Source organism: Sinocyclocheilus rhinocerous, unplaced genomic scaffold (assembly GCF_001515625.1).
Source record: "Sinocyclocheilus rhinocerous isolate Xijiao unplaced genomic scaffold, SAMN03320098_v1.1 scaffold629, whole genome shotgun sequence".
In the NCBI taxonomy this organism is placed as follows: Eukaryota; Metazoa; Chordata; class Actinopteri; order Cypriniformes; family Cyprinidae; genus Sinocyclocheilus; species Sinocyclocheilus rhinocerous.
In genome coordinates this window covers 127,124-138,986 of record NW_015652278.1, presented here as the reverse complement: position 1 = coordinate 138,986, position 11,863 = coordinate 127,124, and the positions used below count along the sequence as shown (strand labels likewise).

At 37.6% G+C, this 11,863-nt stretch overlaps 1 protein-coding gene across 1 annotated transcript; it reads left to right on the top strand.

Annotated features, from left to right (window-relative positions):
- The first annotated feature begins 70 nt into the window (after positions 1–70).
- Positions 71–10,154, top strand: LOC107714314 (metaxin-1-like). The gene is made up of 8 exons (XM_016520126.1): positions 71–126; positions 3,815–3,927; positions 5,074–5,153; positions 7,563–7,655; positions 7,731–7,913; positions 8,943–9,019; positions 9,145–9,302; positions 9,410–10,154. Exons 1-8 carry the CDS (start codon positions 71–73, stop codon positions 9,631–9,633), a joined length of 984 nt encoding a protein of 327 aa, XP_016375612.1. The 3' UTR covers positions 9,634–10,154.
- Positions 10,155–11,863: the final 1,709 nt, after the last annotated feature.

Here is an 11,863-nt window from a genome sequence, read left to right as displayed (position 1 = left end):
ATAGGGTAGGTAATTATATATTTATGGTCATAACTTCTCACCATAAATAGCATACCTCACCTCTGCTGAAATGAATCTATGTGATGACATCACCTGTGACATCAGCAGTGACATTATCCCGCAGAAGTGTGTGTGTGTGTGTGTGTTTTGTCTGGCTGCAGCAGTGGGCGACTCTCTCCTCAAGACATTTTAATAGCCATAACCACATCTGTCGGACTTTTTAAGTATCCCATCAGATAAATAAAATAAGAAGTGTCTTTTATTGTGTTTCCAGTTTGCATTAGAGTTAAAACAATATTTTAGCATGTTTGTGTCAGATGGTTCAACAAAATCATCTGCATTCATATAAATATTTAAAATCCCTTGATGCTTTTTCCTCCAGGTCACAGACACTGTGGTAAGAACTCTTCCTCTCGGATCAGTGGTTATATAAGCTACTATTTTTAGTTAAATAACAGTTTACCATATTAAGTTGCTTTTTTTTCTTGTCAAATGTGTTTTGCTGCACCATGATTTTACAGTGTCTAAGTACCAGTCAGATCATGCTGCCCTTTGAAACGGGAAAATCTCCACTGTTTGCTTTTCATGATTTAAGCTCTTGTGTTTTAATATCTCAGTTAATTCCACAGCCAAGGTGCTTATCTACAGATATTTTTGTTGCATGAATCATCATGTGGGATACATTTCTTCCACTGTTCATATTTTTCCACTTCAGTTTGGTCACACCAGGGCGCCACCTGTCTGTGCTACTGCAAACCACAAACCCACATCTGTCATCTGGAGTTAACATCAATATCAGCTCCTGTTGGCAGCTTTGGAGACTGCATTCAGATCCATTTTATTCCCAATCAACAAAGGTTGTATGTGGGCACAGAACCAGGTCACTGTTGCTGAAATCGCATGTTAAAGTGATTAGATTACATCAGTGTGTTTTGGACGCTCCAAAGAGTGTGGTGGGATTTTTCCAGTTCGCCAGCGGTCAGGATGATGTCTGTGCGTTACAGTCTGTCTGCACCTACTCTGGGCGCTATAAAAACCGCAGGCATGTTTTGCTCCCTGTGTCTGATGGTTTAGTAATGTGAAGTTCATTCAGAATTTTCCAGATTATCTCACTGCACCAGAAAAGGTATAGTTGCATTAAATTGTAACTGCATGTGAAGGTCTGAGGATGTCTGGAGATTTGCCTGGTAGCTGCCAACTTGACGTTAGGCCTGTCACTATCATAACATTTTTGACAGTGATTAATTGTTGTTTATAATAATTTTTTTATTTTTTTTTCATTAGAGAAGATTAAGATGTTAGTCACATTAACTTACATTTTTATGCCATAATGTGAATAAATGACATTAAAATTAAAATATTTCAACTGCTTTGCAGCGCTCCTATAAGAGTAATAAAATTAAACAACATCATTTAAAAAACAATTTCATTGCATTTATTGTATTCGTTTAATATATACAGTGGGTACAACTTAAATGATTTTAGCAAATGGCTGCAATATAACAAAGAGTGAAAAATTTAAGGGGGTCTGAATACTTTCCGTACCCACTGTATATATATATATATATATACATACAGTATATATGTATGTATATATATATTGTGATTATATCGATGTAATTTAACATTATTTTATCAAATAATATAATATAATAATCTGACCAGACATTTCTGTAATAATTATGACAGGCCTACTTTTATTTAAGAGATCTCTTGTGATGATACGTGCTTGCTTTATTCTACAAGTTTCTCTCTTGATTTTAAAAGTATGCTTATTTGATTTTTATGAAGTCAATTCTTTCTATATGCAGTGCTTGATGTTTTACAGTGGTCTTGGAATTTATACTAACACTTAATATGGATCCAGTGTAATCTTGTCAAAAATACTATCCCTTTCTTTTCATGGTAGACTTAGTTGCTTGGTGCACCTTATAAATTTTTTAAATTAATAAATAAAAAAAAGTGCTCAGATTAGGAAAAAGTATGAAGTGTTACTGTTCAGCAAAAACATTTACTCTAGCATTTGTTTATTGATGAATTAACCTCTGGTGTGGTTGCTTTGTTTTGGTTATATTAGAACACTGTTCCTTAACGACAGAGCAGTGATTGGACATGCAGCAGGGCGGGGGCGGGGCTTAAAACCAGGATAGTCCAATCATCATCTGTGCCACTCTATTTAAGGATCTTATGAGTGGCTCAAACTAATTATTACCATCTGCACTTTCAAGAAAAGCTGTTCTGTCATCCGTGGCCTAATTTCAGTGTGTTTATGTGTACAGCAGGAGTCTGATGAACTGCTTTTACTGTGGGCAAAGTGGATTTCAGCCAGCTGTAGTTTTCCTCCTCGTATTTGCTTTGGACAGTACCGGTTGTTCACATAGGAATGATTTATTTCCAAACTTGATCCTCTCTACTTTACAAGCCATAATTTAGTATTCTGTAGGATTCAGTCTAGTAATAAAGCTGAGGTTATGTTGTCAGCCTTTGATTAAGTTTACGGCACTTTTCCAGCTCACTGCTCGAGTGCAACCGGGAAAAGGAGAAAATTTCAGAACTCAATACTCAGCTTTTTCCTCAAATCCGCTTTCCTCTCCCCCCTTTTAGTGAGTGCTGGTAGCCTAATGTTAAAGAAATCACCCAGAAATTATTCTGCTGCTGTTTTTTAACTGAAACACAATCTGAAGCATCTTTATGCAGCTCTTTTCCATTAAAGGACAGTTCATAGTGACTACAGCTCCAAAACGAACATTAAAGAAGTTCATACTATTCATATCTCCTGAAGCTTACAAAATCTCTGAGGGACAGACTGCCATATTTTGTGGCATAATTATGTCCATCCATTTTCTATACCCACTTATCCTATGTAGGGTCACGTAAGAGTTTTAGAATAAAAATAAAGTTATAACCTGAAGTTATTTGTTATACTATTTCCTATTTATTTTATTTGTAATAACTGCTTCATTTATTGTATTTTATCATGTTTGGAGCTTCACAGTGAAGGTCAGTTGCTCAAGAGCTGCTTGAAGATTCTTAAAAAAATTACATGAGGTTAAGTAATTACAGTAATGACAGATTGTCGATTTTTTTTTTTTTTTTGGGTGAACTATTCCTTTAAGAATCAAGGCTGATTATGCCTGAGCCATTCTTGGCTTCAGTCTGAATTGTAAAGAAACGCTCCAGGGAATTTAACCCCAGTGATCAGCAGTATAAGATGCTTTCAATGGAAAGAATCTGCTAAACGACGTGCTGAAGGTCTGACGTCTGAGCCAGGTGTGTAGTGCTCAATCTGTCAGCTCTCAGCTGCATGTGCTGGAATGTGAAATTATGTCCCTCTTTATCGGATGTAGTCGTAAAATGAGGCATCTCGTCCTAAACCCCTAATCCTGTCCAAGAGCTGAATGGAGCTGTTTTGTTGAAGTTAGCTAGGTGTTCTTGTGTTCTTGCTTTTGTTGCAATACAAATGTTATCTTCATCTGCGTATATATGAGGCTGTGTTGTTGCTTGTTGTAATTTAGTGGAGCTTGCCAAGGAAAGCAACACAGCTCATACTTAGGTTGGTTTGTAAATTTGTACATAAATGATACCTCAGATGATCAATTAAAATAGCTTTTCTAGCTCGTAAGATTTTTAATGTTGGCCTAGCAGATGGCAAACGGTAAATAAAATCCTGTAAAGTTGCATTGGAGGAGGGAGTTGTATCTAGAGACCAGAATGCCACATATTGACATGAGGCTATAGCAACACACTCATAACCAGATTCTGTCTAATCTTGGAAGCTTAAATCTTGTTAACCAGAACTCTAAAATGGAATTAGTGTACATAATGATAATAATAATGTCTTTTATATCATTTTCCAGGCATACGCTCGCTTTGCTGGAGCTCCACTGAAAATTCACAAGATTTCTAACCCCTGGAGAAGCCCCACAGGTAAGCAGACAGAGTTTTAACAATCTGTTTCTTGGCAAACACTCCACATTAGCGTGTGTTTTAACTGAAGCACACAGGCCTTTTCCTCTTTCCTGCCGAGCTGCTGATAACTTGCATCTGTATTTTTTTCTCTTTCCACATTCTTGTCTGTCTCCATTATTATTTTCCTTGGCTCCTGAATTCTTCCAAAGATTCTTCTTCAATATTATTATTCCATATTGAAGACCAATGTTCCTTCAACAGGTTTATACTGGGTAGACCCTTTGACTTTGCAGGAATGTACTGCATTCATTTTGACATTCTTTACAAAGAAATAAAATAAAAAATAAAGATAATCTAGAGCATAACAGTTAATTAGCCTGTTTATCACATTTTAGCAGACATCATCTTTGGATGTGTAGAACCTTAATAAATAAACAAATTACTTAATTCCTTTATTTATTTAGAAGATAATTTTATTTATTTATATTTTCTGAAAAAAAAATTAAAAAGAATACTTCTTCAGCAATCATGCATTAAATTGATCAAAAGTGACAGTAAAGACTTAAATTGTTAGTATATAAATTGTATTTCAAATAAATGGTTTTCTTTGACATTGTATGTTTATCAAAGAGTCCTGAAGAAAATGTATCACAGTTTTAAAAAAAATGTAAAAAATATTTTATATTTTATAAGTAATTTATATATAATATATTAATCAGCACAACTATTTTCAACATTGGTAATAAGAAATGTTTCTTTAGCAGCAAATCAGCATATCAGAATGATTTCTGAAATATCATGTGACACTGAAGACTGAAGTAATGGCTTTTTAAAATATATTGAAATAGAAAACAGTTATTTAAATTTGTAATAATATTTCACAATATTACTGTTTTTACTGTATTTTTGGTCAAGTAAATGCAGCCTTGGTGAGCATAAGAGACTTCTTTCAAAAAAAATTGTAAGAAAATTTTACCGACCCCAAATTTTTGACTAGTAGAGTATTTTGGTCGTTATGTAATATTGTTATGCTTTCTAAAGATCACGCATTTCTATTATTGATATCCAGAGTGATAATCAAAAGCTTAAATGACTGTTTCATTGATCATCTTTATAGGCCTATAGAAAATAAATTTTTTACTTATGCTCATGTCTTCGCTGAAGGTTCACTTCCTGCTCTCAGGACCAAAGATGAAGGCAGCTGCTCTCAACCCAATCAGATCATCATTCAATTGAGGAAACAGGTGATTATCTCTTGCCCGCAAAACCTCGCTGCTGTCATGGTCACGTTTTGCTTTTCATCATGCATTATACAAGTGTCCCTGTATATTTCACCTCGTCATGTGCTCATTTTGTACCAAACAAAGCTTAATTTTGTAGTTTCGGGTTCATTCGAGTACCACAGCCTTTCTAGTTAAGCCTGCTGCCATTAGAAATGCTCCTCTAATTTTCTCATTAATCATGTTTGATTGCACAATGAAGGTATCCATTAAATTTGAATGGAATTAGACACAATAAACCTGTGTTTTCAGGAAAGGTTTTAATTAGGTGCATAATCAAAACCCTTCCTAGAAACACGTTTATAGTTTCTACCAGTAGCAGTGCTGTTCTACCCAAAGCCGTTTACAGAGTCAGGAGCATATACAGATCAGGTCAGTGCTTGCAGCTTTATTCACAAAACACTACACAGCTTTTTGGATGCTAGAGTGCTGCAACCCAAGTCCTGGAAGTAAGTTTGCATTTTTGAACTTCTGGTTCCATAGTCCCAAGGTCAGTGGGTTTTTTGAATAGGTTTTTGGTTAAATGCCTGAAATAACATCTGTGGTTAACACAAGCTCAAGATATTTTCACATTTTATTGTATGACATAAAAAAAAGGTAATACTACATTGTGATGTTTTTAAGCTTTTACGTGTCTTGGAAAATGGCTGTTGCTGAAAAGTGGCTAAATGAGAATACAGAAGTTGGTAGAAAAAGAAAAACTTGCAAACTATTCTAACTCAGACTCTCCAACTTGTAGATTTTAAAGGGGTCATATGATGCGATTTCAATTTTTCCTTTCTCTTTGGAGTGTTACAAGCTCTTGGTGCATAAAGAAGATCTGTAAAGTTGCAAAGACTAAAGTCTCAATTCCAAAGAGATATTCTTTATAAAAGTTAAGAGTTAACCACGCCTACCTAAAACGGCTCGTTCTAACAAGCCCCCACATATCTACGTCACGATCTGGGGAGATTTGCATAACGCCTCCCAAATGTTCACGCAAAGAAAGAAGGCGTAACTTTTATTCTCGCTGTAGTATTGTTGCTGCCGCTGCCATGTCGTTAAGGCGCTGTGTGCTTCGTTGTGAAAGCGAAACTACTTTGTTTGGTCTTCCAAAAGAGGACGATATCCGCTTCGTCATGCCTAGAGCTGATCCGTGCTGGTCGCTGAGGGAATACAACAACTTAGTGCTGTGGATCGCCGGATCGGCTTTCACCGTAGACGAAGCCTGGGGTCGTCACATGTGCTTGCCGCTCCATCGTCGGATCCGCCGGCCATTCAGACCGATGAGCTTTGTAAAAATCGACACGTTTCAGAAAGGCGGGGCATAGAGGCGAAACAATAATGTACAGTATGTGGAAAATAATGTGTTTTTTTAACCTTAAACCGCATAAACACATTTCATTACACCAAATACACAAAATAATGTTCTTTTTAGCAACATCATAAATAAAGATTAAAAGATTTGTCAAAAGCGACTGTAGTGTAGTTCGTTTATAGCCGAACTTTACCTTTTTGCTTCTGCCTTATGCATTCAGGCTTCAAAATTCATAAAACTTTTATTAGCAAAGATTTTCTTGATGAACAAAATTTGTGGGAATCATAAACTTTTGTTGGTCACAGAGCTTACTTTCTGCAATAATCAAAAAGCCGATGAACAAAATCTTATTGGCGTAGCCAGATCTTCAGACTGATGGCAGAAGGTCTGGACTCCATTGTAATTTTCATTGGTAAAGGACCACCCAAAAGGCCATCTGAGACATGTAAAGCAACCAATCACAGTTTGTTTTGTTCAGTGTCATGTTTAGGGCTGTGAAAATGTAGTCAATGTCCCTACAATTGCAGATCGGCGTGCAATCTTTTTGTTTCCATTAAGTGCCTCAAGCAAAGCTCTTGCCCATCTTTAAAGAGTCTACGCCATGAACTTCACATACTTGTCAAAGTCCAGTGTTAAGTTGATCCTGATAAGTGCTCATTGTCACAGTTGTAAACATGACTGCCTCTTCCATGAAGGGGTTTAACATCACAATGCCTTTGGTTCCAGGTGGAATGCAAAAGAATGCGACACATCTCACAGAAATCCTGTAGAATTCAACCAATCAGATGACAACTTCGAAACTCCCAAAGTGTTTACCTTTTTGTGTGCCTTGTGCATCAGATGCCAGTGGTCCATGGGCTTGGCATCTGACGCTGAGTCTTTGGTAATGCTAACTTCCGAGTTGGCCTACAAAATCCCAGCAGCACCATATAAATAAGCCATTCATCAGTTGTAAACACTGGCTCTGCCAGTGACTTTGGGAAGGTTGTCCTGTACCTGTTTGGGGAGGCTGCCCTGTACCTGTTTTTCCTGAACAATAGCAGACGTAATAGTAATACTGGAAATTTGTGTTTCAGAAATACAATGCAGACTATGATCTCTCGGCCAAGGAGGGTGCAGACACTCTGGCCTTCATCTCATTACTGGAGGAGCGACTGTTACCTGCACTGGTGAGATTCAAATCCTGAACCTCGAAGATGAAAGTTTTGATGGGTACTTGCTCAAACTCTCATGTCTCCCGGCAGATCTATGCTTTATGGATCGATCCTAAGAACTACGTGGAGGTGACGCGCCGCTGGCATGGAGAGAATATGTCCTTCCCACTCAACTTCTTCCTGCCGGGCCGCATGCAAAACAGGCAGCTTGAGCGACTCCGCCTGATCCGGGGAAACAGTTCACTGGAGGCTGGAGAAGAGGCAGAGGAGGAGGTTGGTGGAATTGTGGATATTGTGCTTGATAGTGTTTGTTTTTGCTGTGCGATATGCATCAGATGGTGAGTGGGCTGTCTTTGTTGTGACAATAACACCTCCTTGAGACACCAGGGCGGCTGTTAGACTCTAGCCAGAGGCAATAGTGTTCTGGTCCCTGAAGAGGACACTGATAAACCAGCAGATGTGTGGAATCTGGGCTCAAATAGAGAAGAAGTTCCGTTCTGGCAGAGAATTCTATGCTAGATAGTTGCTAGTCTGATGTTGGGAAACGACTCTTCTTATTTATGACACTGTGAATCACAATGTGCATGCTGGGGTTATGCTCCCTGTGGCTGAGCAATATATTGAATGTTATATTTACGATGAATTTGCTTGAGATAAAAAACAAAGTTTACTTTTAATGCAGTGTTAAAGGAATAGTCCAACAAAAAAATTAACATTCTGTCATCATTTACTTCGCCTTGTGTCTTTTCAAACTTGTATGACTTTCTTTTTTTTACAGAACATGAAAGAAGATATTTTGAAGAATGCTGGGAACCAAACAGTTTCGGTTCCCATTGACTTACTTAGTATTTTTGTCCATACAATGGAAGTCAATGGGAACCAAACTGTTTGGTTACCAGCATTCTTCAAAATATCTTCTTTTGTGTTCTGCAGAACAAAGAAAGTCATACAGGTTTGGAAAGACTTGAGGGGAAGAAAATGATGACAGTTTTCATTTTTGAGTGGACTATCTCTTTACTAGCACATTCACACCAAGAAAGAAACTTATATTAGTGTCCACACACCAGTGCATTCTGTTTATTATAAGCCCACACTGCAGTTATGTCTGCACTCAAGCTCTTTAAAGGTGGATTCTGATTGGCTGTCAATGTTTTTATCATTCATCAGCTGTAAAAAAAAAAAAAAAAAATTCTGATAATGATTCCAACAATAACATGAAAAGAGGACATAATCTAGGCTAGTTGTTTCTTCTACATCCTCTCAGTCTCTATTCTCTGTAACTCTCTCCACCTTTCCCTCCAGCTTTACCATGATGCTCTGGAGTGCCTGAATCTTCTTTCTCAGCGTCTGGGATCGAACAAATTTTTCTTTGGAGATTCGTAAGTGTTTTACACATTAAGGTTGATCTTTGAGCTTTACTCTCAGTTGATTATGGGTTAGGTGTAGTACATACATTTTCTATACATTTTTATATACATTTGATGTTTTTGTATGTGTGTTAAAGGCCCTCTTCTCTAGATGCGTATGTATTTGGTCATCTAGCTCCACTTATTAAGATCCGGCTGCCTAACTGCCGACTGCAGCAGAACTTGAAGAATCTGGACAACTTGAACACATTTTGCTGCAACATCTTGAGCTTGTACTTCCCCAGCGAGAGTAAAGGTGACCAATAACCACAATAAAGTGTTTGCAAAGAACAAAAAATCCATTCTTCTGTCTGTAGAATAAGGGTCATTGAGTCCTGATGTTCGTGTCTGTTTTGTTTGCAGAGGGCGTCAATCGTCCGATGTCCAGCACACAGCAGGGGAGCGACTTTGACAACGAGCCATACAAGAGACGCAAGCAGCTGCTGTCAGTGCTGGTCGCCGTAGCAGCGATGTTGAGCTATGCTCTCCTCACGGGCATAGTAGCTATTGAGCATGTGCAGGAGGAGGAGCATGTAGGCCCTGCCTCACTCAGAGGCCCCTCCCATGAGGAAGAAGAGGAGGAGTGAATGAGGATGAATGAAAGTAGGACTTTTTAGTTGCACTGGGATGGTCACGTCTACTTGGTGGAGGAACACACAGGAACAACATATTGTTGGGGATTTATGTATTACTTATTCCTTGACTTGAGCTTTAATTGCGTGATAATCTTTGGTTTTATATCTTTGTTAGACGACTTTTTTTTTTCCATAGAGCTGCACTTGTTGCTTTAATCTCTTGACTGGGTATATTCACCTGTGTTTTCTTTTTAAATAAAAAGCAGATCTCTTTATAGCTACTAATGTTAAGCTAAGTTTAGGTGAGAAAGCACTGAAAACTTATCATCACCAACCTCAACTTACATTGTGTGGACCAACTGCTTTATTACAGAGGGTTTTAAACCCTTTTGATAGCTTTATGATAATGAGATTGAGAGATTTACATCTCTTATGTGCTATTGCCTTGTTTGTTTTGAAGCTCAGCGTTTTTCTTGTTTTAATGCACATTTTATTTGCTACCTGCATAAATCATCTTTTCTGCTCTGCTGTCAGTACTGGTCTGCTGTGAGATTATCTCATGTTAATGTGATCCTATTGAGTGAAATAGGAAAGTTAGACTCTTAAAGACATAAATCACCAAAACCAAATCATTTATTCTCCATGTCTCATTCCAAACCTGTGCGACTTAGTTTCTTATGTGAAATAAGAAGACATATTTTGCAAAATGTTGACATTGATTTCCTCACAATTGTGCAGATTTTGTGCTCCAAAAGGAGAAAAAGTAGGTCAATTAACTTGTGTGCTGTTTTCTAAGTATTCTGCAACCATGCAATAGTTTAGTTTATGTAAGAAACTCTCCATAATTTATAGAATTATTCACTAAAAATATCCCTCTTGGGTATTGAATCTTATTCAAATATGCATATTCAAATTTGGATCGTCACGCTTGATCACATGACGTGAGAACCAATAGCATTTGGCATCACTAATTTGTGTATTGCACATTTGAATATTGTGCCAGAATGATCCAAAACGGTATTATGGCACATTGTATAGAAAACATTGACTTAAACATGATTGAAAATATGTCTTTTTGTGACAATCATACAAGGGTGAGTTAAAGATGACAGAATTTACATTTTTGGATAACCAAACCCTTTGAAAGTGACATTTTCACCTTACTGCAAAGGATAAAGAGAGAAACTTTCTTACATTATTGAGGATTAGAAATTGCACTTTTTGTAGGAGACGGTAACAAATTATTAAAACCAAAAGTTCATGTCCAAAGGAATCTTGCTGACAGACCACAAAAAAAGGGCTAAGATGTTTCAGTTCCTGTAACTTTCCATGAGAATTTCTGTAAGGCAATTAGTGAATTGAATTGAGTGAATTTTTCACTCTAGTTAAACTCTTTGAAAGAGAAACAATGGATTGTTGAAGATGGTTGTTTTGGGTATTGTTACTTAATGTTTGTAGTTTGCCTAAATATCTTTGTTTCACACCATAAAGCTTCAAAACTACAGTAGTTCACTGATGTGTGTTGATATGTGTGTATTCATTCATACATGAGTCATTTTATCTGTTACGGATAAGGAGATGGAAATCAAACTACAGACTGAACAGCAGTTCTTCTCTTTTTTTTCACTAACTGAAATGGGATGTAAATACATACTGCTTATTGATTTCTATTTTCATAATTTAAGGGGCAAATAAACAGTCCTGAATAATCCCGATTCTGCAGTGGGTTTCTTTTTTTCTGCAGATGCAACGCTGCATTGTCACAAAGGGAGTTGCTGATTTTATCTGTTGCATTGTTGTAACAAATGACCCTGAGGACTGTGTGAAGTGGAGGTTGTAAGAGAGAAAGATATTCTCTTTAAGCTAGTTTACCTGCCGGCAGTGTTTCCGAGCATCAGAGGTGACTGAGCGAGGGCTCTGTGAATTACAGTAGTGCCCTGGGGAGACACAGCTGTGTGTTACAGCACCAGACTGGAATCTCTCTGGCTCCTGTTCTTTCCTGGGATTGTTTCCTGTATTTGTGTGTGGAAACAGTGAACCCCCTCCCCACCACTAGATCCAGAGCAATCAGGAGCTCCCCGAAGCCACACAACATTGTTTAATGACCTCAGAAGAATCATCTGGGAAAGAATTCCTGTTCGAGAAGCAAAAATGCATTTGGGCTGTGCTCATTTTCCACACAGGGATTGAGATGTGGAAGCGGTGGGTGGGGTAATGCTCTGAACTGTGTGTCATGGACCGT

Coding starts and splice junctions, on each gene's coding strand:
- LOC107714314 (XM_016520126.1), top strand. CDS start 71: ATGAATCTATGTGATGACATCACCTGTGACATCAGCAGTGACATTATC. Junction 127..3,814: donor AGTGACATTATCCCGCAGAA/GTGTGTGTGTGT, acceptor AAATGGAATTAG/TGTACATAATGATAATAATA. Junction 9,020..9,144: donor AAATTTTTCTTTGGAGATTC/GTAAGTGTTTTA, acceptor TGTGTGTTAAAG/GCCCTCTTCTCTAGATGCGT.